At 44.9% G+C, this 23,522-nt stretch overlaps 5 protein-coding genes across 5 annotated transcripts; all 5 read left to right on the top strand.

Annotated features, from left to right (window-relative positions):
- Positions 1-1,106: 1,106 nt before the first annotated feature.
- RhiXN_09304 (50S ribosome-binding GTPase) lies at positions 1,107-10,624 on the top strand (the record flags this gene model as incomplete). The annotated part of the gene is made up of 26 exons (XM_043329120.1): positions 1,107-1,242; positions 1,302-1,405; positions 1,459-1,597; positions 1,646-1,968; positions 2,015-2,126; positions 2,176-2,419; positions 2,480-2,564; positions 2,618-2,724; positions 2,775-2,970; positions 3,026-3,170; positions 3,256-3,354; positions 3,463-3,548; positions 4,441-4,447; positions 4,502-4,624; positions 5,003-5,473; positions 5,524-5,988; positions 6,162-6,441; positions 6,500-6,533; positions 6,586-6,770; positions 6,830-7,830; positions 7,881-8,106; positions 8,586-8,786; positions 8,844-8,877; positions 8,932-9,125; positions 9,175-10,109; positions 10,161-10,624. The coding sequence occupies 26 exons, from the start codon at positions 1,107-1,109 to the stop codon at positions 10,622-10,624; spliced, it is 6,396 nt and encodes a 2,131-aa protein (XP_043180566.1).
- Positions 10,625-12,522: 1,898 nt separating this feature from the next.
- On the top strand, positions 12,523-14,694 carry RhiXN_09303 (50S ribosome-binding GTPase; the record flags this gene model as incomplete). Its single annotated transcript, XM_043329119.1, has 6 exons — positions 12,523-12,625; positions 12,675-12,789; positions 12,838-12,871; positions 12,921-13,111; positions 13,172-14,175; positions 14,228-14,694. 6 exons carry the CDS (start codon positions 12,523-12,525, stop codon positions 14,692-14,694), a joined length of 1,914 nt encoding a protein of 637 aa, XP_043180565.1.
- Positions 14,695-15,384: 690 nt separating this feature from the next.
- RhiXN_09302 (heat shock protein 70 kDa 12A) lies at positions 15,385-17,787 on the top strand (the record flags this gene model as incomplete). Its single annotated transcript, XM_043329118.1, has 12 exons — positions 15,385-15,520; positions 15,574-15,677; positions 15,728-15,866; positions 15,924-16,240; positions 16,300-16,414; positions 16,468-16,711; positions 16,766-16,850; positions 16,898-17,004; positions 17,053-17,251; positions 17,306-17,450; positions 17,497-17,675; positions 17,731-17,787. 12 exons carry the CDS (start codon positions 15,385-15,387, stop codon positions 17,785-17,787), a joined length of 1,827 nt encoding a protein of 608 aa, XP_043180564.1.
- Positions 17,788-18,307: 520 nt separating this feature from the next.
- On the top strand, positions 18,308-20,390 carry RhiXN_09301 (50S ribosome-binding GTPase; the record flags this gene model as incomplete). Its single annotated transcript, XM_043329117.1, has 5 exons — positions 18,308-18,453; positions 18,512-18,545; positions 18,599-18,789; positions 18,846-19,870; positions 19,924-20,390. 5 exons carry the CDS (start codon positions 18,308-18,310, stop codon positions 20,388-20,390), a joined length of 1,863 nt encoding a protein of 620 aa, XP_043180563.1.
- A 519-nt stretch (positions 20,391-20,909) lies between these two features.
- On the top strand, positions 20,910-23,312 carry RhiXN_09300 (heat shock protein 70 kDa 12A; the record flags this gene model as incomplete). The annotated part of the gene is made up of 13 exons (XM_043329116.1): positions 20,910-21,045; positions 21,096-21,190; positions 21,248-21,386; positions 21,436-21,752; positions 21,810-21,924; positions 21,978-22,225; positions 22,278-22,292; positions 22,350-22,362; positions 22,426-22,519; positions 22,569-22,767; positions 22,823-22,967; positions 23,023-23,198; positions 23,256-23,312. The coding sequence occupies 13 exons, from the start codon at positions 20,910-20,912 to the stop codon at positions 23,310-23,312; spliced, it is 1,749 nt and encodes a 582-aa protein (XP_043180562.1).
- Between the last annotated feature and the right edge of the window lie 210 nt (positions 23,313-23,522).

Below are 23,522 nucleotides of genomic sequence, written 5' to 3'. Positions count from 1 at the left end.
TACGACCAAATCAAATATCAAGGTGAGTGAATAACAGCAATAACCGGTATGGCGTATAAATTTAATCCAGAACCACAATCCGTTGCTGGGCGCTGGCGAAGAGACACATTCAATTCAATATCCAAGAGTCCAAGCATAAAGGATCAAGATGCTCCCGGTGACGAGAGATTGCATCGGCTGATTACCGAGCCCTCTCCTTACTCATGGGAAAGCTTTGATATCCAACCCCAAGAGATACTGAAGGAGCATAACAAAGAATTACGTAGGGTAATCGCAAGGCAGAAGAGCTGAATCAACTACTCAAAGGAAGTGTCTCGTTTCTTGGAGATTTCCACCCTGTAGTATTCTCCTTCGGCGAGACGTTCCATGCGGATTACATGACACCAATAGGGTCCAAGGCGAAGAAGATAAAACATACAGGTACAATAGTAATAACCGTAGAGATGGGATTGATAAAGAAGTCTGCTCTGGGGAGGGGTCAAAAACCAGAGGAAATGGTCTTGCGCAAGGCGATAGTTCTTGGATTACCTGAATGATCAATATATGTACTTTTAAACTGCTAAATAAGATTGCGAAGATAATGTATACTACATTCATACACACATTTTTGATTGCTAGCGGCCTTGGGCGAGAGTGAATCTTAAGGCCTGCCCGACATGGTCTAATTTTAAAACTAAAGTCGGGGCAATAGCCGTGTCCTAACCTTATCAAAGAATTTTACGGCTGGCGCTTTAGATTCTCCCTTTGTTAGAAGATAAATTTTGCTGGCTTAGAGAAGAAAAAAGCGCTGAGTGTCAAATAAAATATCAAATTCTACCTTCTCTCTAAAGCTTAGTGATAGTACGTGTACCTTAGCGCCGACATGTGCCAGTGGCTAAATCAAGATGATCTGACGGTTGCCACCGCGGTGAGTTGTCACCACACCACAATCAATCTCAAAACCAGACGTTGTCTAAGATTTCGAAGCTACCCTAGTAAACTCACTTAGAAGCGTAGCTAATAGGTCCTCTTGCCCTCGTCGGTATCTATACATCAGGCGATAGTTAGCACAAATCTGCGTTAGTGCCCTAAAGCCACCTCCCCAAACAGAGTAAATAGTATAATACATGAGTGGGATAAAAACACCCGGAGGCAACGCTTCAAGATCCTTTGACGACCCATGGGACGGCCCGTCAAAAATAGTTATTGGGATCGATATTGGATCGACACAAAGTGGGGTTGCCTTTGCGTTTCTACAACAAGGTTTGTGGATTCGCTACATTTAATCAGATCTTATTTTATAGCTCCATGAATATCTTCAGGAGCAAAGCAATCTATTCACCGAGTAACTCAATGGCCTGGGCAAGAGTCCCAAAATCTTCACGGCAAGGTTCCTACCATACTTTGGTATGACCCGACGCAGAAGGTGAATATTCTACAAACCATGTCTGTAAATGAATATACCATAATATACTACAGGCGGTATCTTTTGGCGCCGAAGCACTGACTGCCCAGGCCGAAGAGGATGCGGAAGATGGCCAATGGAAATTAGCGAAGTACTTCAAGCTCCACTTGCATCCCCCTCACCTCACTGCGCAGCATGGACTTGACCTCGAACGTGAGTGCGACGTACTATTGACTACCAGACTGACCAATGCAGATCCAGCACTACCTTTCAATGTACCACTCAGCCAGATTTATTCCGATTTTTTGGGTTATTTACTTCAACACACACAATCTTATTTTGAAGACCATATCATTGACGGTAAACGGATCTGGCAACAATATAAACCAAGCATGGAGGTCGTTCTTGCGCATCCTAACGGATGGGGTATCCGCGAACAAGCATTTTTACGCTTAGCGGCGGTCAAGGCAGGATTCACTAATGCAAGCGATGCTCCGTCGCGGGTCCATTTTGTCAACGAAGCGGAGGCATCCGTCCATTTCTGTACACTTTATTCGGACATCGGGAGTCAACTCAAGGCACGTGTTCTTTGATTTTAACCCGTGCTCTTACTATAAACTTGGATTTCAGCCTGGAACAACCTTCGCAGTATGTGATGCAGGAGGATCGACAGTTGATACAACGGTATACTCGGTCAAGAGCTTGAATCCGATCCGACTGGAAGAAACTCGGGCCTCAGACTGTTAGTTTGGCCTTTGAAACTATTTCCTCATACTGAAGCACTTGCGTAGGTGTACAAGCAGGCGCTCTTTTTATTGACCAATCAGCAGAAAAGTATCTGCGCAAAGTACTTCATGAAGCTGGACTGGCACAAGAGGACGTTGACGAATATGCTACCAAAGGAACTAAAGACTTCGAACTGCATTCGAAACGTGCATTCAAAGATGTGACCACCGATCAAAGTATTGAAATAGCTGGGACCCGATTTAATAACACGGCTATCCGGGCACGGCGCGGGCGAATGACATTACCTGGGTATGTCTGAATGGCTGAAGTCTCCAATTATATCGACGTTTATCTATCCTGCCTACCCAGATCGGAGGTAAAAATATTTTTTGACTTCTGCACGAATCAGATTCTGGAGAGCGTTAATTCTCAACTACAAGGAAGTTCCGTGTCTGTGCGTTCAGACTTCCCAGGTTGTAGAATATGCGCTGATTTAGAAACCTGTAGCATATACTATTGGTGGGCGGTTTTGGCGAAAGTCCGTTCCTCCGCGAACAATTGAAACAGCGTTTTGGACCGATGGGATGCGATGTCACGATCACTAGCGAGCGGACGTAAGATGGTGTTTCCCATCGATGAATTAATTCGTACTAACGAATATCAGATCTAAAGCCGTTGCAGATGGTACCATTATATGGTATTCATCGAACAACGTAGTAAAAAGGACTCCTTGGTACTCATACGGGATCGAAATTCTCATTCCTCACAAGCCTCAAGCCAAAGATCACAAGAGACGCCAAGTTGTTCAATGGCCCACAGGCTCCTTTGTGAAGGGTGGCTGGTCCCAAATTGTTCCAGGAGTACGTTAGATCTATTCTGATCTTGTCAAGTACTAACAGTACCCACTACACACAGGGTGTCCCGGTTGATTGTGACTCTATTAGTCGTCGCCCCTACTACCGCGAATATACAACGCCAAATCCACAGCTCAGCAATTTTGCCGAGGACATATGGTGCTACAATCTCAAAGGAGTTCCCCAATGGATGCGTTTCAAGCCAGGTATATATTCTATCCACGGTTGCCTATTGAAGCGGTACTAGGGTTTAATACTTTGTTTTGAGGTACTATAATGCCCGGATTTCAGTTAGCGTGCTCGGTAAACGCGAATCTGAGCCATATGCGGGGAGCCTTGCAGGCGCATACATCACCGAAAGGCACGCGCTACTGGAGTTTGAGCTTCAATGTGTGCATTCATTTCGGCCGCACAGAATACCGTGCCTTTTTGGAGTGGGTTGAAAATGTAGGTATATCCGAGACTTGCTATGGGAGTGGCTCACTCAGGTTTTCATAGGGTATGACTCGCACTGGCCCAGCTCAACTCATTTCGACCACGGGCCCTGCGTAAAAGCACCAAGTGATGCCCCTGTTGACTACAAGGTTGAAATATGAGATATTGAATATATATATTGCCACCGACAATACCATGGATGAATGGGGAACAACGAATGGCGTTGTTACAATAATGTAATTCACTTATTCACCCTCTGCCCTGCCATGGGGTCTATGACGTTTGACAACGGCCATAGGACCTCCATTTTACGAGTAAACTGCAAAATGGTTAGGCTAGTCTAAAAGTCACTCTAAGAAATAGCAAGGATACCAGGCCTTGAATTCGAGGTTCAGGACTTTGTCGTCTGGCTCAAGCTTCGGGCATCAATTGAGACATAATTACGACAATTAGTCAGCGATCGCGGTTCGGGTGCAATTGGTAGCCACCCGGGTGAACATCAAACTACCAGCGCCCTTTTACACCGATTTCTTTTCCGATAGTTGAGAATATGTATGCAGACCAATGGAGCTTGCAGGAGCGGATACCTCGATCGATGAACCCGAGCGACCTCATAGCCCAGATGGGCATTCAAGCCCACCTGGTCGGGAGAGGACACACAGAGCTCAACGACTAGCATTATGTGCGTATCAGCAACAAACGCAACCACTAATGGGGTTCATATTCGTTAGCTAATAGAAACTCTCCCCCAGGCTGCTTGGATCCAGTGGCTCGGGAAAGTCATTGGTACGAGTTAGATACGTCTATCGGTCTTATGCTCATAGCCCTCCACCTTCCGTAATCTATGACAGCTATTTAATTTGGCCATCAATGAGAACATGCAAACTATCTCAGAAAGTAACGCACTTTGCACAGAACAATTCCGCCAATCGCCGCGTTTCACAATCAACGAACGGTCGTTCCGTTTGTTTGATTCTCCAGGATTCCACACAGGATCAATGAGCGACTCCACAATTTTCAAGAAACTAATTATTTATCTAGCCAAACCGTAAGTTTAAACCTTGTCAGAAAGCCACTGGAATATCTAATGAGTCTTTTCAAGTCGCGAAGGAAGATACAATCCAAAACTGTCTGGAATCTATACTTGCACTCAGAAGAGAAGCCGTAGGAGACGAACGACTCAAGTCAACCATGGAGGCCCTGCGACATCTTTCGGGATCCTTGGGTACCTTTCATTACAATCGGTGCGATAGGAAAGATCCAATAGTAATTCGACCGACATGATCACTCAATTACAAGCCCCTACCTCTCCCTTCACTCTTTGCACTCAGGTGGTGCCAGATCTTACCTTTATCTCTCGAACTTCCTAAAATCCAAGAGATATTGCTGGGGTTTGAGCCATCACTGCCTCCAAACCGCGGCTATTCTACAAAGTGAAGCTAAACCATCGTTTTGGCCGTTTGGATGGTCTGGACCAATTTGTCGAAGAATTAACGAGACATAGAAGGACACCTACGGACACTGCAAAAAAAGTCTTCATCCTCGTAATAAGATAACTTACGAGGAATCAGAAGCTAGCCGCCATCAGCTTCATTTACACTAGACGAAACTGAGACCGAGTTACAATCGCTACGATCGCAATTAGAACAAACTCAGCTGGAATACTCGTCCCTCCGTTCCGAGCTTCAGCTCAATGATAATACGGAACAAAGCAAACTTGTCCAATCACTCAGCGATCTTAACCGGGCGGTTGATGACTTCGGGAGATCGGTCGCAGAACATGTAGTCGACAATTACAAAACAGACCGTTTCGACGAAGAAGACCCTACTACGCTCAATGCACTAGATTTTCTTGGATTACAACGTCAGTTTGGGCATCAAGGGGGAAAGTCATCACTGGTTGCTTCGTCCAAAGGAGAAGGGCTGCCTATCGAAGATTTCATCGATTTAGCTCTGCGAGGATTTGTGTGCCAAAAGCTTTGCAAAAATGTGTTTAATCCCTTCCACCCCACACTTACAGCTGGCGCTGAGCATGATTTCATGGCTTCTCTATACGAGGAGGTTCGACGTCAAGGTCGGTGCTTCGGATCGAGTTTCAATTCCACGATCTGACCTAATCGATAGCTTCTCCAATCGTCGCTTCTAAGTGGCGAGCAAATTCATTTATGGCTTTATCCAAAGGAAATAAACTCGATCAGTCGATGATAGAAAGCCAAGTCGAGAGCCTCCTGGCAGGAGACATCCAGCAACTGGTAAACAACTTATTCGGACACAGTGGTGTTGTTACTATCACCGACGGTCAGCGATCTCAACTCCGAAATATTGTAACTTCTGCATGGGAGTTGAACTATGTATTGAAGGGGGAAGCTGTTACTTTGGGCGACTTTCAACCCCTATACGTCAAGAGTGGAACGCCATTCGATTCAAAGGCCATGGTTGAGTTTGAGGCCGACAAGAAGAAAAAGCCCGGTGATGTGGCGATATACACGATTCGGCTAGGTCTTACCTTGTCTCATTCCAAAGGGGCAAGGCAGGATGCCAAGCCAGTGGTTATATGCCCGGCTACAGTAGTCACCCCAAGAATATTTAGTTAGTTGAATATAAAAGCTGTTCCGCAGATGTATCTAATCTACACAACATGTACAAAACTGAATCCACTTGCTATTAATATTGCTCCATGGTTATTTCACCACCTAATTTGGACAGTGGCAACTCGAATCATGAGTACGAAGCGCCTGCATTCCAAACAACTGTCAATATAGTTATCACGTGGGATGAGCCACTTTATCCACCCAATCTTCCACCCTTCACCTCAATCCGGGCGACAATGACGGCTACCAACCCGGAAGGTCAAAAAAATCAGAAGAATACTCGAGGAAACTCACGTGCATCAGCCAAGTCAGGCACACCCAACAATCGTCCAAATGCGAGTTCAAAGCAAACAAACGGGAGAACGAGTGGCACAGTAGCGGCCCAGGATGCAGCCGCTACACCCGTCAATTCAGTCAAATTCAAAGACAGGATACCTCATGTACCGATACTGTGAGCTTCTGATAGAGCATCGATGGTGGCGCTTGAATACTGACTGCGGTCATTTAAGAATACTTGGCGTACAGGGGTGTGGAAAATCTACAGTACGCACAGGTCCTTCTGGGGAAATTTCTCATCTTCTCATTTGACTTAAAGTTTATAAACGCCGCTCTCGCTCAGCCCCTTAGAGAGATTTCTAATGGGCTTGAGCTTGCTACCAAGGAATTTCACTACGATACTCTGAGCTCTCCCAAGACTAATTTCATACTCGTTGACTCTCCCGGATTCGACAACATGTCGATAAGTGACGGAGAAATTATGACTAAATTAATCCATTTTTTGTAAGCTAAAGATTCTTAGCTTCTTCGGGGTGTGCTATTGACACCATTGGCCATCATAGATGCTGTGGTAAGGCTCCTGCAAAAATGGCAGGGGTTATTTATCTCCATACACAAGAGTCTCGTTTGGGTAGTGGTGTCCTTAGAAGAAACTTGTCGCTTATAAAGGCGCTACTTGGCGAATCCTTTCTGGAAAGACTAACCATACTCATCGTTCCTCGCCCAGGAGAAGAGGTCAATGAAAAGGAAATTATTCGCCCCCTTTTGGATACAAGGTCCCCCTTCCGTAATTTGTGCGATCTGGGTGCTCAAGTTAAGGTTTCGAGCTTGAAAACAGAACCCATACGCAACTTGCTTCTTCCGTATGCCGAAAAACCCCCGCTCCTGATGAGCGTTCAAAGCGAACTGTGTGGATCGGGCCGCATTCCGAACGAGGGTGATATCAACCTCTATCTTGTTAAGTGCGCGCGGGCTAGAGAGGGCGGGCCGGCCTTGACTAGATCGAGAGTCGCTACTCAGAGCATATCTCAAATCCAGAACCATGTATCTTCTCCCGCCCGGCAAGGCTCCGAAGATGTCAAAAAGCTAGAACTCCAGTTAGCCGAGTCCAAGAAACAGATGGAGGACTCTCATTCCCAATTGCAGCAGCATCTCAGCCAATATACAGCTCTGTGTTCCCAGCTGCAGATCCACGAAAACATCGAACAGAGCGAAATAGTGCAAAATCTTGTCGATATCAACCGTCGTATTGAGGACCTAGCACTCTCTCTGTCGCAATATCTTGTGGATACTTATGGGGGACATGACAAGGTTACAACAGAATATGCAGCCCAATTATCCAAGCTGAAAGAGATGTTTGAGCATGACGAACGAAAGGGATCACTTGTTCAGTCGTCCAAAGGGGTGGGTATGCTATTGGAAGACTTTCTCGACGTAGCTGTCCGATCTATTTTATGCGAACAACTCTATAAGCGCATATTTGTCCCCTTCCACCCAGCTATCCCGGCATCCGATCCCAAAAATCATTATACAAGAAAGCTGTACGAGCGCATCAAAGAGAAAGGTATGCGGACGGGCACTTTTTTAAGGCGGAATGAATTGATTAGCCCTTAGAAACTCAAGCCACGCTTGGTCGCTGGCGCACAGCTTCGTTTGCTGCAATATCCGGCGTGATCGGGGAGCCGGAGTTGTCCCGTCTCAAGGCTCAAGCTGGGCTCGATATTCTCAATGATAATTTGATGCCCATGCTGGGACACTTGTTTGGCTCAGGCAAGAGTATTAAATTGTCAGGGGCCCACAAGGAAAGTTTAGCAGAACTTGTCACTCAAGCATGGGATTGGTGCGTCATGTTGAAGGAAAGGATAGTTTTACTCGGAGATTATCAACCGATCGCTTATCGGTATGGTGCACGGTTCGACACGAATATAATGACTGAATTCGAACCACAACCCGGAAGCCAACATGAACAAATTCTATCTTCTATCGGACTGGGGTTAAATGTTGGACTTTCTCAAGGAACTGGAGAAGGGCCAATCCGAACCAATATATTAAAAGTCTCGGTTGTTACAGAGGGCTGGTTTAGGTGAACCTAACTTCTGTTCATTACTGTACCTTTTAATATCGTAAATCCAAATTTTTTCATATGGTTTTGCGCGTGAAGGGTAAATATAAGATGCTAGAATGACAGCCATGATCATAGGACCTTTTGAAACAGAACTTTCGATTTGAAGAAAAATATTGCAGGTTTATTCCCGTGGCTGGGCTGAGACATGATTGTGGTATTACACGTGACGAGCCACTAACCGTCACTGCGTTCAGCCATCATGTTGGATCGTACCCCTTCCGAAGAGATCTCAACAAAAATAAACATAGAGAAGACAGGTCATTGTCGGATTCGTCCGGTTCGTCTGGCTCAACCCCGAAACCTGGGGCAACCGGCATCCGGGAGGTGGTTACGTCGCGTGAAGTTCTAATCGGCGAGCAGTCCAAGCCTCGAGTGCCCGAAGTTGTCCGTATACTGTAGGTTTGTTTAGTAAATACGCCATATGGTTGGAATCTGAACTCTACTTGATCTAGTATTGTGGGACCATCCGGCTCTGGAAAGACATCGGTAAGTTGGAGATTTTCATATGTTACATACAGTCGACCCGAACCACGAGTCCAGATAATCGAAACCTCCTGTTATAGTACCAAGGAATCTCTAGATAACATTAGGTATATCGCAACCAAGCGCATCCGAATCGTTAAACTACGCATGGATGACCAACCCTTCGAGCTTATTGACACCCCGGGCTTCGATGGCGTCAACATGAGTGATGCCGAGGCTTTTGGCGAAATATCCGACTATCTCTTGAATAAGTGAGTGCTCTTGTGAACAAATTCTTGTATATCTAACCCGTGTCCTCAGCGAGCAGGCTCGGACTGGTATAACAGGAATTATATACGTCCACCGCGCTGGAAATGCCGTCCACAGCAGATCCCTTTTACGAAACTTTCGAGTATTGAAAAATATCTTTCTCGGAAATACTGGGATAGCTCGTCTCACGTTTTTGGCGATACAAACCAATGGTCAAGACATTGGAAATGGGGACTTTCTGGTTTCTCCTGGCTCGGTGTTTGGTACTGCCTTTTCTGACGGCGCTAAATTTATGCAACACCCCAACCAAACCGGCTTCGTTAAGCTTATTAGGCATTATGCTTCACAAGAGCCAATTATACTCCCGATCCAGCTCGATAAATCATATAAAGTCTATAACACGTTCCTAAACCGGGTTGAGAAAGAACTGGGATATTACGAGTATAGCTCAGCTCAGTCTCTCCTGGACGATCAAGAACGACAACTTCGGGAATTTTACGAAAATCAATTATCCAACCAACGCGAATCTGAAATAAAACTCCGTCAGCAATTACAACAGTCACAACTCGAGTACTCTTCCCTTCGCTCGCAGCTTCAACTTCAAGAGAACGTCGAACAGAGTCAAGTAGTCCAAGCCCTGAAAGACATTAATCGCATGATAGATGACTTCGGGAGATCAGTGTCAGCCTATCTCACAGATGGATATGTGCAGCGAATTTTCGGTAAAGATCCTGCTCAAGTTACTTCTCTCCGTTCCCGCGATATGTCCACTCTTAGAACACTATTTCCTCATCGAGAGGGGCGTTCAAGTCTGATTGCATCTTCAACTAAGAGAGGTATCCAGATCGAAGGATTCCTTGATTATTCGATTCGTCACTTTCTCTGTCGCTTCCTTTGCTTGAGAATATTCCAACCTTTTCACCCCGAAATTGATCCGTCTCTCAGCAAATTGTTACTTACTAGCTACGACAACATACGCAAGCGAGGTGAGATATTCTATGCTTATTAAACATTATAGCTTACACCAATACTATTAGAATCCCAGGCAATTGCTGGTAAATGGCGCTCGGAAACCTTCAAAAGCCTTCACCAATATGATAATCACCGAACGGCTGAACAGCTCGAAAGCCACCTCGTTCTCTTGCTAGATAATCGACTGCGGCCGTTGATCGAAGGTGTCTTCGGCAGAGAAATTTCCTTAAGAGATGAACATATTGCGAATCTGCGGTCTTTGATCAAGGAGGCTTGGGATTGGAACGCGGCCTTGAAAAGTGGTGTCATTATGCTTGGAGATTTCGTCCTTACCTACTTTTCTCGCGGTCGGTTCGACTCCAAAATAATGGAGGAATTCGAAGCAATTTCTCCGGATCACACGCCAAAGAGTGTTTTAGCGACAATTGCGCTGGGACTCGTCTGTGAAAAAGCAGTGGGTGGAGATAGTCCCATAGATGAAGTGGTCGTCTGCAAGGCGGTGGTTGCCACAGAGAATATCTTTGACTGAGTTTGGGCAGTTGCACTATATGTATATTGTTTACGATGAGACCTTTTGAGAGCAGACTCCTATGCCTGACCATTTCCTTTACTTTCAAGATAGTAAGAGGGCGATATTTATGCATATACGGGAAGATTGAAATATTTCAAGGGATAAAAACCATGGAACAATAGGACAGATGTCTTTAGGCTACTCATTTCTTATGCTAGAAGTATACAGTCTTATGAGAGGTACGTGCAGTGTCCTCTACAGGGACCCCAAAATCTTCTGATCGCTTAAAGGTCACAGTAAAAAGTTGCACAACCAAATTTAGTTACTTCGAATAGAGCTGGTTTACGTACAATAAACATGCGAGTTACATTTAAATACATTTCTTCTCATGTGCACTTCACATGTAGCAATATATTGGTGGTTGGATCATGTAAACCTACGCGCATGTATCCCCCCCGTTGCACACTAAAATTTAGATGTCCCTGTACTTATTTTGGGTACCAATACAGGTACTAATTTGGGTTCATTTGGGAGTTAATTTTTACACGATCTTATAACTACAACTAAGCAGCACCTGTAAACGCAGGTATAAATTTCGTACCAAGTCATATGAGCCACAATGCCATGCGCCCAGATTGGTCTGTGCAAGTAACCCAGAAGTAATATACAGGTGGCAAACAAGAAAAAGATATAATTGGAAGATCCAATCAACTTTTGAATTGAGGGAATAGGACATGGGAAACGCGGGGGGGAGGGGTCTGAACCTATAGCGCGTGGAGGATTCACACGCAATACTGGACCGAAGAGCCTAGGATCGGGGTGTCATGTGAGTAGTGACCGCACAACTTGATCATCTAACGACCAGGTGGGTCACCATTGGGCCACATTTATTCTCTCAGCCACCTACATGATCAAGGAGACGTACTCCATTTATTCAAGTAGACGGACATCAATGGATTTCGGTCTGCTGATCTTCGCCTGTGGCCAAGGTTAGTAATATTGAGCACATTATGTCCCAAGTTATTAATGTCAACAATAGGGCATACCACTGGACGTACACGCGGTATGCCGCCGACCCTTTTCAAGAGCTCATGACACTTCCACGCCGAATTTGAGTACCTTTGAAGTTCAGTTACTATCATATGCAAGCGACGATAGCCCGACATGGTCAAAATGTTCACAAGGTTCAAAATTCTCTTGATGAACTCATGTTGAGTGCTAAGGACCCCCTCCTGGGCTTATGAATCTGTGCCAAATTTTCGCCAATTTGAATAATTTATCCGGTGCTTTGAAGCGTAAGACTGGGAAGGTAAACTGTACTGGCATCTTGCGCCCGAAGTCTGTATCCGGTTTGGTGGGACGGAGCTTGAAGCCTGCACCACCCGAACAGGACCAATGATAATAATCCCCAAAGATAGGTTTTTGTTTTAACAGCAATCCGAATGGCCAATTAAATCAGTGTATCTAAACTGCAAATAAGACACGCAAGTATTGGAAAAACATATATTGGCAATGCGTGTCCTACATACCCATTGCCTAACCGATCAATCGGAAGCTAATTTAAATGGGTCCTGTATTAGATACCTAGCCTACGCTTCGATGTAGTCCCGTGTACGCTGATAAATGAGTATATGTGCATCTATATATGTATCTATCTACGTATGTGTGTACATGCACAATATCAGTTCTCGACGTGGTACGAGTGGGGGAACCCAAGGCCGCGACCGTCCGGATCGAAGGCTTGGGGTGGTAGAGAACTGTGTGCGTCGGTTTCGTGCTTGTCGAGAGAAGTGGAGGGTGTGTAAATTAAGAACAGCTGAGCCACACCATGCGTCGCGCTCGGTGACTACTCGAGGCGGTGAGAGGGGTCGAGTGTGGTTGGCTCACGTGACAGAACCTCCGTGCCTCGGCCAAGTATGGCCAAGTATCTCATGTGGATCCTCCGCGCGCTGCGGTTCACCTGTGACCACGTGCTGTTAGCCTTTCCTGACATTCAGCCACATTTGCCACCAACAACCAGTTGGTGACTCGGCATCCAACACGATAGTGGTTCTCATTAATCGTTTAGCAATGTTTGAGTTTCTCGGCCTGGGATCGACCAAAAAGGCCCAACCTTACGACCTGGGCCAACCATTAACTGGGCGCTTTGGACAACAGGCTCGACGGGGACCAGTCGTCGTTCTGTGGGTACAACCGAATCAATCTAAACGGCCCTGCTGATAGTTGCTTAGTGTCTTAGGTCGCTCCGGAGCTGGAAAGTCCTATGTACGTACTATAAAATAAGAATTATCTTTGTTGCTCATATTAGTTGCAGTTGATAGACGCAGTCTCTTGTACAGAACCGAACCAGCCAATAGGACGGCATGCAATAACCACAAAAATGAAAACACACCTTGCATCATTCTCCGGAGTGAACTATCAGCTCATCGATACCCCCGGTTTCGATAATATGAAATTGGATGATATCGAGATTTGTGCCAGACTTGTCAAGCACCTTCGGGAATCGTAAGTTGGACTAAACTACTACACTTTCCTCTTTTTGATAACCATAAATACTATCTCTAGGAGTTCGACTGGGAACGGCGTCAATGGAATTATATATATCCACCAATCAGGCGATCCTCTCCGAAGCGAATCCTTCTACAAATATCTTACGGTGATTTCACATGTGTTCCTTGGTGGAGGTGATCTAGACCGTCTTACTGTCCTTGTACGAAATGTCGATCCTCACGGGCCGGGAAATACGCAAATTGACGAGGAAAAACAAAACGGCATGTCGACCATCGGCAGATTTCACGCTATGGGGGCGAGAATTGTCGCCAGCAGCGCCGAAACGAATGGCTTTATCAACGCGATTCAGTCGTATGCTTCTACTTACCCTATCTTGCTTCCGGTCCAAATGAATAGGTCTAATATCATTGCCGATCTTGAGAGTATCCTACAGAGGACCCCTATACAGGCGTACACTAGCCAAGAACAGCGCACCAAAAGCGACTATGAACGAAAACGTCAAGAATTCGAATTAATTCTGGAAGCTAAGCAGCGCAATCTCGCTCAGTGTCAAGATGCTCTTCGCCAGGCCGACAAGCTCCGTGTCGAGCTACATGAAACCGAAGTAAATCTACGCCATCAGTCGCAGCAGATGCAATACGAATATTCCTCACTTCGATCTGAACTTCAACTTCAAGAAAACTTTGAACAAAGTGAAATCGTTCAAGAGCTAGAAGATATAAATCGTCATATTGATGATATCAGTCGTTCTATATCTGCCTATCTGACTGACACTCATGTTCGTTCGATGTTTGGGAGAAATCCTGCCGAAGTTACCTCTCGAGACGCTCAAAACTTGTCTGAGCTATTCAGGCTGCTCCAAGCCGAAGAAGGAAAATGTTCATTGGTCTCGTCTTCAGATGGCAAAGGCTTGGAGATTGAGAGTTTCCTTGATTTCTCAATCCGACACATGCTTTGTACTCTTCTTGTTATAGGAGTCTTCCAACCATTTCACCCGGGTATTAATTCCGAACAGAGCGCCGCTCTACTGCGCGCATATGAAGATATCCAGAAACGAGGTATCTTGTTTATTTTTAGGACTTCTTTCCTACTAAGAGGTCAACTCTACAGAGTCTCAAACAAGTGCGGGGAAATGGCGTTCGTCTACTTTCAAAAGCATTTACACGGACGATGAAGAACAAACAGGCACATCAATTCGTCAACTACTGCATCTATTCATCCGTACACAACTCAACCCTCTGTTAACCTCTGTGTTTGGGAGCAAGGAGGCTACCATGGACAGACAACACTTCAACCAAATGTTCGAGCTTGTCAAGAGAGCATGGAACTGGAATTCCAAGTTGAAAGGCGAAGTTATTGTTCTCGGCGATTTTTGCCAAATTGCGCATGCCCCGAATTCCGAGTTCGATCCAAACATAATGAAAGAGTTCGAGCCACAACCCGGTGTGAGACCTACATCTGTTTTAGGGACAATTGGTATCGGGCTTGTATCTCTCCGAGCGGTGGGTGGGGGGCGGTCGCCCGAGGAAACGATAATATGCAAGACCACTGTTGCCACTGATACGTTGTATGTTTGAAGCTCGTAATTCATCTGTGTAATGATCAACATGGGTGTTTATTCTTGCGACCCAGCTAGTACTTAGTCACTGTTCACTGTCTCAGGTTAAATCGTAATGAAGTTGCTCACATTCTATTTGAATAAATCCCCAATCAAGCAACAATGGCCATGCGTCCGTACAAGTATTACAATTAGTCGCACCCGTACCTCGAATATGAAGGCAGAAATATAGTTACGTTGTGATAAACGAAGATGACGTGATTATAATATAAACTCCATGCGAGCCGGAACGCTTGCAGTGATACACACTTCACCATGTGCCACACCACAGTACCTGGATTCAATGTCAATGACTGATCAAAGACCAAGTCTTTTACTTAACCACAAGTAAACCCCAATGCACATGGACCATGTTGCCAATATACCTGGACGTATGAGGTGGCGTAGTGTATCTTGCCACAATAAGCAAGGGTGGGAAACATAACCAATCAAATTACGTGATAGACATCAGATGGGTGGCGGTGGCTACACAAGTTCTTCGTTACGTGGACACCACATAGGCCACTCTTGAACCATCACCACTGGTCATACCTGAATACATAACGAGTATGTTACCAACTATTGATAATTTTTTCTATGTGTCACTCAAAGCATGTTTTATTTGGCGCTCTGGTAGCTAACTCAGAATCGCGGATTACGATAATAAGCCATGGCAACATCTAGAGGATCTGTTGATGCTACCCCTAAACCATTTCGTGGACCATGGGAAGGAGAAACCAAGATTGTGATAGGGATTGATATTGGTTCAACACAAAGTGGTGTCGCATTCAGCTTTCTACAGAATGGTAAGTGGGGAATCATTTATCAGCCTTGCTCCAGTATATATTATTACCAATAGGAGCAAGTCAGACCGTTCACCGCGTAACGAAATGGCCTGGACAAGAAGTACATAGTCAGCAAAGTAAAATTCCGACTCTGGTCTGGTACGATACCAATAAAAAGGTTTGTTAATTAATCATCAAAAGTCTTACTGAATCTGAGCCTCATAACAGGCTGTATCATTTGGTGCCGAGGCACTACTTCCTCATATCGAGGAAGAAGCCGAAGATAACAACTGGTTCCTTGCGAAACATTTTAAGCTTCACCTACACCCAAACGACATGAAAACTAGGCATGATTTAAAGCTAGATGGTAAATAAGCTCAGGATAGTTGAGCATAATTATACTGATGCATTCTATGCGATGGAGCTTTACCACCAGGTGTTAATTTGGGTCAAATATATGCTGATTTCTTGCGATATCTTCTCAAATATACTCAGGAGTATTTTGAAGACCGAATTCTCGACGGAAAGTCTATATGGGAACGATACAGCCCTAATATGGAGGTTGTAATAGCACATCCTAACGGTTGGGGTCTTCGAGAGCAAACGTTCCTACGAAAGGCGGCTGTAGATGCCGGGGTTTCTGCTCATGAACAAGCACAGAAGAACATTCGATTCTTGACTGAAGCTGAGGCATCAGTTCACTTTTGTATCCATCATACTAATCTGGGCGACCGACTCAAGGTGAAATCATTCTCCTTAAAATCGTATCGTGTATCACTCAATCATTTCACTTAATTCAGCCTGGAACTAACTTTGTAGTATGCGACGCCGGAGGATCCACAGTTGATACGACCATATACTCTGTCACTTCTGCGCATCCTGTACTCAAACTAGAAGAGAAGCGCGCTTCGGCATGTGAGTCCTTCGACTTATCCATTCTACTAGTAAGACCTAATTGGTATTTATAGGTGTACAAGCGGGAGCCATCTTCGTCGACCTAGAGGCAGAAAGATATCTGCAAAACATGCTGTCTAGCATTGGATTAAGTCAAGATGACGTAAAGGACTATAGAAAAGCAGGAATGAAGGACTTCGAGGCAGGGGCAAAGCGAGGTTTCCAGGACGAATCTATCGATCAGTATATCAATGTAGGCAACTCACGCTTCAATAACACCACTATTCGAGCGCGCCGCGGTCGCTTAACATTACCAGGGTATGTACATCTAAACTCTCCAGTGGATTTATCTTATAGCACACACATACCCAGAACTATTGTGAAGCCATTCTTCGATACATGCACGAAAGAAATAATCTCCAGCGTCAACCAACAGATTGGTACATTTCGCGTACCTGTAAGTATTAAAATAGCCTTATGCTTCTTTTTCTCACTCCCCCATAGCACATTCTATTAGTAGGGGGGTTCGGGGACAGCCCTTATCTTCGCAACGAGTTCAAGAAACAGTATGAGCCACAAGGCTGTCAAATTACACGGACCAATGATTCGACGTAGGTTTAATGGATATTGAAATTATTGATACTGATCGTGGATATCAGCTCGAAAGCCGTAGCTGATGGGGCTGTGATTTGGAGCATAATTAATAGTGTATCCTCTCGTGCACCCCGATATTCTTTTGGTGCAATATGTTCTAGGATAGCTCTCCCTTGGATAGGAGATCATCAAGGGAGGAAAACGTATCTTGGAGCACATGGGTTACCAGTGATCCCAGGAGCGTGGTCTCAAGTTGTTCACAAAGTAAGTACGGATGCATAAAATTACCCATCTGAAGTTGACCGTGCTTGCAACGAGGGGGTAGCGCTTGATTCGGAAGCTATTTGTCGAGAGACCTATAGCAACTCATATAGATCCGCGAACCCTGACTTAAAATCCCTTTCCATGGACTTGTATGCTTACCCCGAGGACGATGAGCCGGAATGGGCGTGGGATGAGCACGGTTAGTTATTATTGCTTAGGGTGGTGCACCGCTAATAGTTTCACAGAAAATCTCCTTCCCACCTTTCGTAAGGTCTGTACAATTAGTGCTGACTTGAGGGGACTGGAAGGTGCATTAGAGCGGAAGGCTGGGCTGAGGGGAGCCGATTACTGGGAATTAGAGGTTTCCGTGTGCATGCGTTTTGGTGGCACCGAGCTCGAAGCATTCTTGGAATGGAAGGATAAAGTAAGCCTCCAAGAAATTTTCAAAGACTTCAAATATCCTGATTCGTTTGTTAAAGGGAGTGACTCGCACAGGGCCTGTGTTCATCGTTCCAGGAGACCCAGTCGGTTTCTAACTATAGATGCTTCAATCGAAGAGTTAAATTGTAATTAACCAGTGTTACGCTGAAAGATTTAACACAAATGTCCAGAATCTACGTACTTAAGTCTGGGCAAACTCTGGGATTAGGGACAGCACAGCGTGTACCAAGAGCTCTATAGTGCGAACTATTATAACGGCGTGTGCATGATACTTCCTATGGAACTTTGTATACCTGGTCCTATTCACAGGATATACAAAAACTCAGCGTTATCAAACTCGAACTTACCAAAACCAAAGACTTAGTTCGTTGGTTGGTTGTGTGAAAAAGACCACGATACTAAATTCGAACATGAACGTACCATGATTACTTTGGTGTCAAATGGTTACGTTTCCTAATAAACGCTAAGTTAGAGTCTAGTCACATATGTAACGACGATAGGTCGTAAAGTACACTACTTCCTGTTTAAAGTCCAAGTCCAAGTAGATTTATCCCTAGTTCCATTTCAACTAACGATTTATCTTTGCTCGACAAACTGTGCAGCGTCTTCGGCTAAATGTTTCGGAAATCCGGGCGTGCTCGTTCTGGAGAAACCTCGGAGTCAGTTCCACAGGTTGAATTTGAGCTCAAGGATCGTGATGGGTTTATAGAGATTGAATTGGGGCATGTCGAGCCACGACGACAAAGCATCACTTACCTACTGTGAGTATAGGTGAGATTATCAAATTATGACCATTATAATAACGGAGGCAAAATGCAGGGTTTTGGGAAGGTCTGGATCTGGAAAATCATTCGTCAGTACTAAACTCTTTGCACCGTTTACATTAACACACCTAACCCAAAAAAGCACATTAAAAATGCTTTTGGCAAAAAGCGAAGCGAAATCCAACATTCGCATCATAACACCACTTGTGCCAAATCCCAAAGTGCCGTTATCTGTGGCCACAAGTTTAGGTTTATTGATACACCTGGCTTTGACAATCCATACATGAGTGACGCAGAAGTTCTTACAGAGATAGGCGATTATTTTCTGGACCCGTAAGTATCTGTGCATGGCTAGTGATCTCACGTTAATTTATGTTCTTCCTAATTAGCAGAAGGGCTGATCTACGTGTTAACGGTATTCTATATGTTCACCAAGCGGGCGATACGCTTCACAGTAGAGCTCTCTCTCGGGTTTTCGCAGTTCTCTCAAAACATTTCCTGGGTCCGGCAGGTTTGGGTCGGCTCACCATTCTTGTGGCATATGACAACATTTGGCAAGCCGACCCTGCGATCGTTGACGAGTTTCACAATCCTAACTCGGCTTTTGGCGACGCTATTCTCATGGGTGCACATGTCGAGATGTTTGATCCCACACGGAATGGGTTCCAAGGTGCATTGACAACCTACATAAAAAAACCATCCATTTTCCTCCCGATACAAAAATCCGCTCGTATGTCCCGACCTGAGTTCCGCTCTCATATGGAAACCCTCTTAGGATACTTCGAGGCAGAGACACTGGAATTCCACCTGAAGGCCCGGGAAACAAGCCTCAGGAATTCATTCGATGCTCGATGGAAACAACTAAATTCAGAAATGGAAAGCAAAAACTTGCAACTCGATCAATGCCGCAGAGCCTATAAAGAAAGCGATGACCAACATGCTGCCCAAGTTGATGCAATAGCAGTACTCAATCAGAAGCTCCTACAGATTCATCAGGAATACTCTTCGCTCCGGTCTCAGCTCCAGCTCCGGGAGAATTTTGAACAGAGCGAGGTTGTCCAAGAGCTCAAGGATCTCAATCGTTGTATTGACGACATTGGGCGTTCGTTCTCGGCATATCTCACCGACAAATACGTATTTAACGTATTTAACAGAGATATTAGCGAAGTTACTGCGCTAGATGCTCACAACCTACCTGGGCTCAGGTCATTACTAGGGCACGATAATCACAGACCCTCCCTAATATCATCCGCTGAAGGGATGGGAATGGATATTGAAGGCTTTCTCGACTTCTGCATTCGAACCCTGCTCTGCACCTCGCTTGATGCCAAGCTATTCTCACCATTCCATCCATTTATCTCCGTGGAGCAAAGTAATGCGTTATGTGACGTATACAAAGATATCAGAGAGCGAGGTTAGTTCAAGTATTGATATAATTATATTATAAATTAAGTATTCTTTTGATAGAACCCCAGACTGTGGCTGGGAAATGGCGATCAAATACATTCAAGAGCATTTACAGGTCTCCGACTGCCAATGACACAGAAGACAAAATCAAGGAAATAGCTTCGAATATTTTGAACACTCAGCTAGACCCTTTGTTCACCTATCTCTTTGGTGAGATTAAAAGCCCACTCAATGTGCATCATGTCGAAAAACTTCAAGAGTTGGTCAATGCAGCATGGCTATGGAACATCAAGCTGAAAGGAGAAGTCATTATGCTTGGAGATTTCCGTACAACAACATACAACGCCAACTTTAACCCTATATACATGGAAGAATTTGAACCGGACACAGCCAAACCCCAAGCACAATACGTACTTGGTACTCTTGCTATAGGGTTGATCTCACAACGGGCAATTGGCGGAGACCAACTGCCAGAAGAAACAGTAGTTTGTAAAGCACTTGTGGCGACCGAAAATCTGTATATGTGATTGTGAACTTTTATAAAAGGGTCTGGTCCAACGCTGCCCCAGCACCTCAGTTATATTCGCCTTTGTGTTTGCGTGTTTCAGACTTGATATGTATATCTTTAAAGACACACGTTACTTGACGAGGGTTGCAACGCCATTATGCAGCCTGTTACAAAAAGACCATTGTTCGAAATCCGCTTGGCCGAATAGGATACCCATGTGTCTTCCCAGGAGGGGTGTTTGCTGCAATCCTATTAAACCCGGTCATGCTTCGCTGACAAGTATAGCCGGCTGTGTAATAGCGATCAAATGGGTGGCGGTAGCTACCTGTGAGTTTTCGCTTGTCTGGGTTTGTACAGCATTACCACGCTGATTGAACACGAGTTGTCCACGGAGAAAATCCGGACACATTGTATCATTCATCGGTTCAAGTATACCGCTGCATCCTAAAATCATATACCTCAAGCTTACAACCCGGATTATTCAACTCAGGATTTGTATAATATTCGAGGGTGCTGGTATTGAAGTTCTGAATCCATCATGGCATCTTCCAAAGGATCCGTTGACGCAACTCCCAAGCCGTTTCGTGGGCCATGGGAGGGCGAGAGTAAGATTATCATCGGAATTGATGTAGGGACAACGCAGAGTGGCGTAGCATTCACCTTCTTGCAGAACGGTGAGTGTGGCTGTTTATCGACTGCCACTTCTCAGACTGAACCTAAGCAGGGGGGAACCAGGCAATTCATCGTGTGACAAAATGGCCCGGACAAGTGGTATCACAAAGTAAAATTCCAACACTTGTCTGGTATGATGCAGGCAAGGTTGGTCTAAGTAATCAACAAACTCTTTAAGGAGACTGCTACAACTAAATTTAATAGGCCGTATCATTTGGCGCCGAAGCACTACTTACCGATATCGAGGAAGAAGCTGAAGACAACGGCTGGTTTCTTGCGAAACATTTCAAGCTTCATCTCCACCCGGATGACATGAAAGCAAAGCATGATTTAAAATTAGATGGTGAGATTACAAGCAGAAGTTACGAGTTCATTTATTAAGGGATTCAAAGATCTGCCACCGGGCGTACCTATTAGACAAGTTTACACAGATTTCTTGGGGTATTTGCTTAAACATACAAGAGAGTATTTCGAGGATCGAATCCTTGACGGAAAATTGATTTGGGAGCGTTATAGTCCTGATATGGAGGTTGTGCTAGCACACCCTAACGGCTGGGGGATTCGCGAGCAAACATTCCTGCGTAAAGTTGCCACGGATGCCGGACTTTCCGTCCCAGAAAAGGCACAAAGGAACATTCGGTTTTTAAGTGAAGCTGAAGCATCTGTTCACTTCTGCATTCATCATACGAACCTTGGGAACCGGCTTCAGGTAAGTCGATAAGTTATTTATGTATTGCATTATATGTTACTAATCATTCGACTTCAGCCTGGAACTCACTTTGCGGTCTGTGACGCTGGAGGATCCACGGTCGATACAACGCTATATTCTGTCGTGTCACTACATCCCTTACTAAAACTGGAAGAGAAGCGCGCTTCAGCTTGTAAGTACTTGAAGTCGGTGCATTTCTATGCACACATTTAATTCAAACTACAGGTGTGCAAGCTGGAGCGATCTTCGTCGATCTAGAAGCAGAGGGATATCTACGGAAGTCACTATCAAGTGTTGGTTTGAATGCAGACGAGATCAAAGACTATACGAAAGCAGGGATGAAAGACTTTGAAGGTGGTGCAAAGCGAGGGTTTCAGGATGAAATAGTGGACCAGCACATCACGGTAGGAAATTCGAGATTCAATAACACTGCTATTCGAGCACGTCGTGGACGTCTAACACTAGCTGGGCAAGTGCACATGAGTTACGAAATACTCGGGTCTCCTCTGACGATCATTTCGACAGATCTACCGTGAAGTCGTTTTTTGATATATGTGCCAAGGAAATTATCTCAAGTGTTGATCAACAAATAAATAGTTTTTCCGTGCCTGTATGTATTGAGTCTCTCTTGTTCCACGCTCTCTTACCTCCATATTTTAGCACATTCTTCTAGTGGGAGGGTTTGGAGACAGTCCCTACCTCCGGGAACAATTCAAGAAACGGTATGAACCACAAGGCTCTCAAATTACGCGGACCAATGATTCCACGTAAATCGAATACTTCGCCTTGCTTGCTATTACTAACGGTCAACACTAGTTCTAAAGCAGTAGCTGATGGTGCCGTAATTTGGAATATCGCCAATAGTGTTTCCTCCCGTGCACCACGATACTCATTTGGTGTGATTTGCGCTAGAGTGCCTCATGCCGCGCTGGAAGGTTCCGAAAGGAGGCGGGCGTTCATGGGACCTCATGGCTTCCCTCTTGTTCCCGGTGTATGGTCCCAAATAGTACACAAAGTCGGTTTTTTCGTATTCCACAAGCTGAGAACCGTTGACACATGGCCAATACTAGGGTGTGGCACTTGACGCAGAGGCCGTATGTCGGGAAACGTATACCAGCGTACATGATAAGTCAAGACCTGACTTAAGCAACTTATCTATGGATGTCTACTGTTATTCGGCGGACGATGAGCCGGTCTGGGCTTGGGATGAAAATGGTATATGCTCATTCGTCAGGTTTGTTCCAGTATTGATTTATGGCATCGCTTCCAGATGATATTTTACCGAATTTTCGAAAATCATGCACGATTAGCGCTGACTTGAGAGGTCTAGAAGGTGCACTTGAACGTAGAAGAGGAAGGCGTGGAAACTTCTGGAGTTTGAAGATTGATGTGTGCATGCGATTTGGTGGTACCGAGCTCGAGGCTTATATCGAGTGGAAGGATAAAGTGAGTGGAGAGAATACAGCTAGATAGGTGCTATTATTGACTTCTGACTGTCGCAAGGGTGTCACACGCACGGGGCCAGTGTTCGTAGTCCCTGGAGACCCAATTGAAATCTGAATCCGCGATACTTAAAATCCAGAAGTGAATTGTACATTTTTGGGCTGTGTAACTGAATTGAACACAATTAATTTCCGATATTTTATTGTCGGCATGTTAACACCATGATAAAACCACTAGAAATCACGGTCAAGGAAGTTAAAGAAGGTGTTTGTACAAATTTGGATGGGTGTCAATTTAATAAGTCGCACGTGATGTGTGGCTATTCCT

This window comes from Rhizoctonia solani, chromosome 5 (assembly GCF_016906535.1).
Source record: "Rhizoctonia solani chromosome 5, complete sequence".
In the NCBI taxonomy this organism is placed as follows: Eukaryota; Fungi; Basidiomycota; class Agaricomycetes; order Cantharellales; family Ceratobasidiaceae; genus Rhizoctonia; species Rhizoctonia solani.
This window is presented reverse-complemented; position numbering and strand designations above follow the sequence as displayed.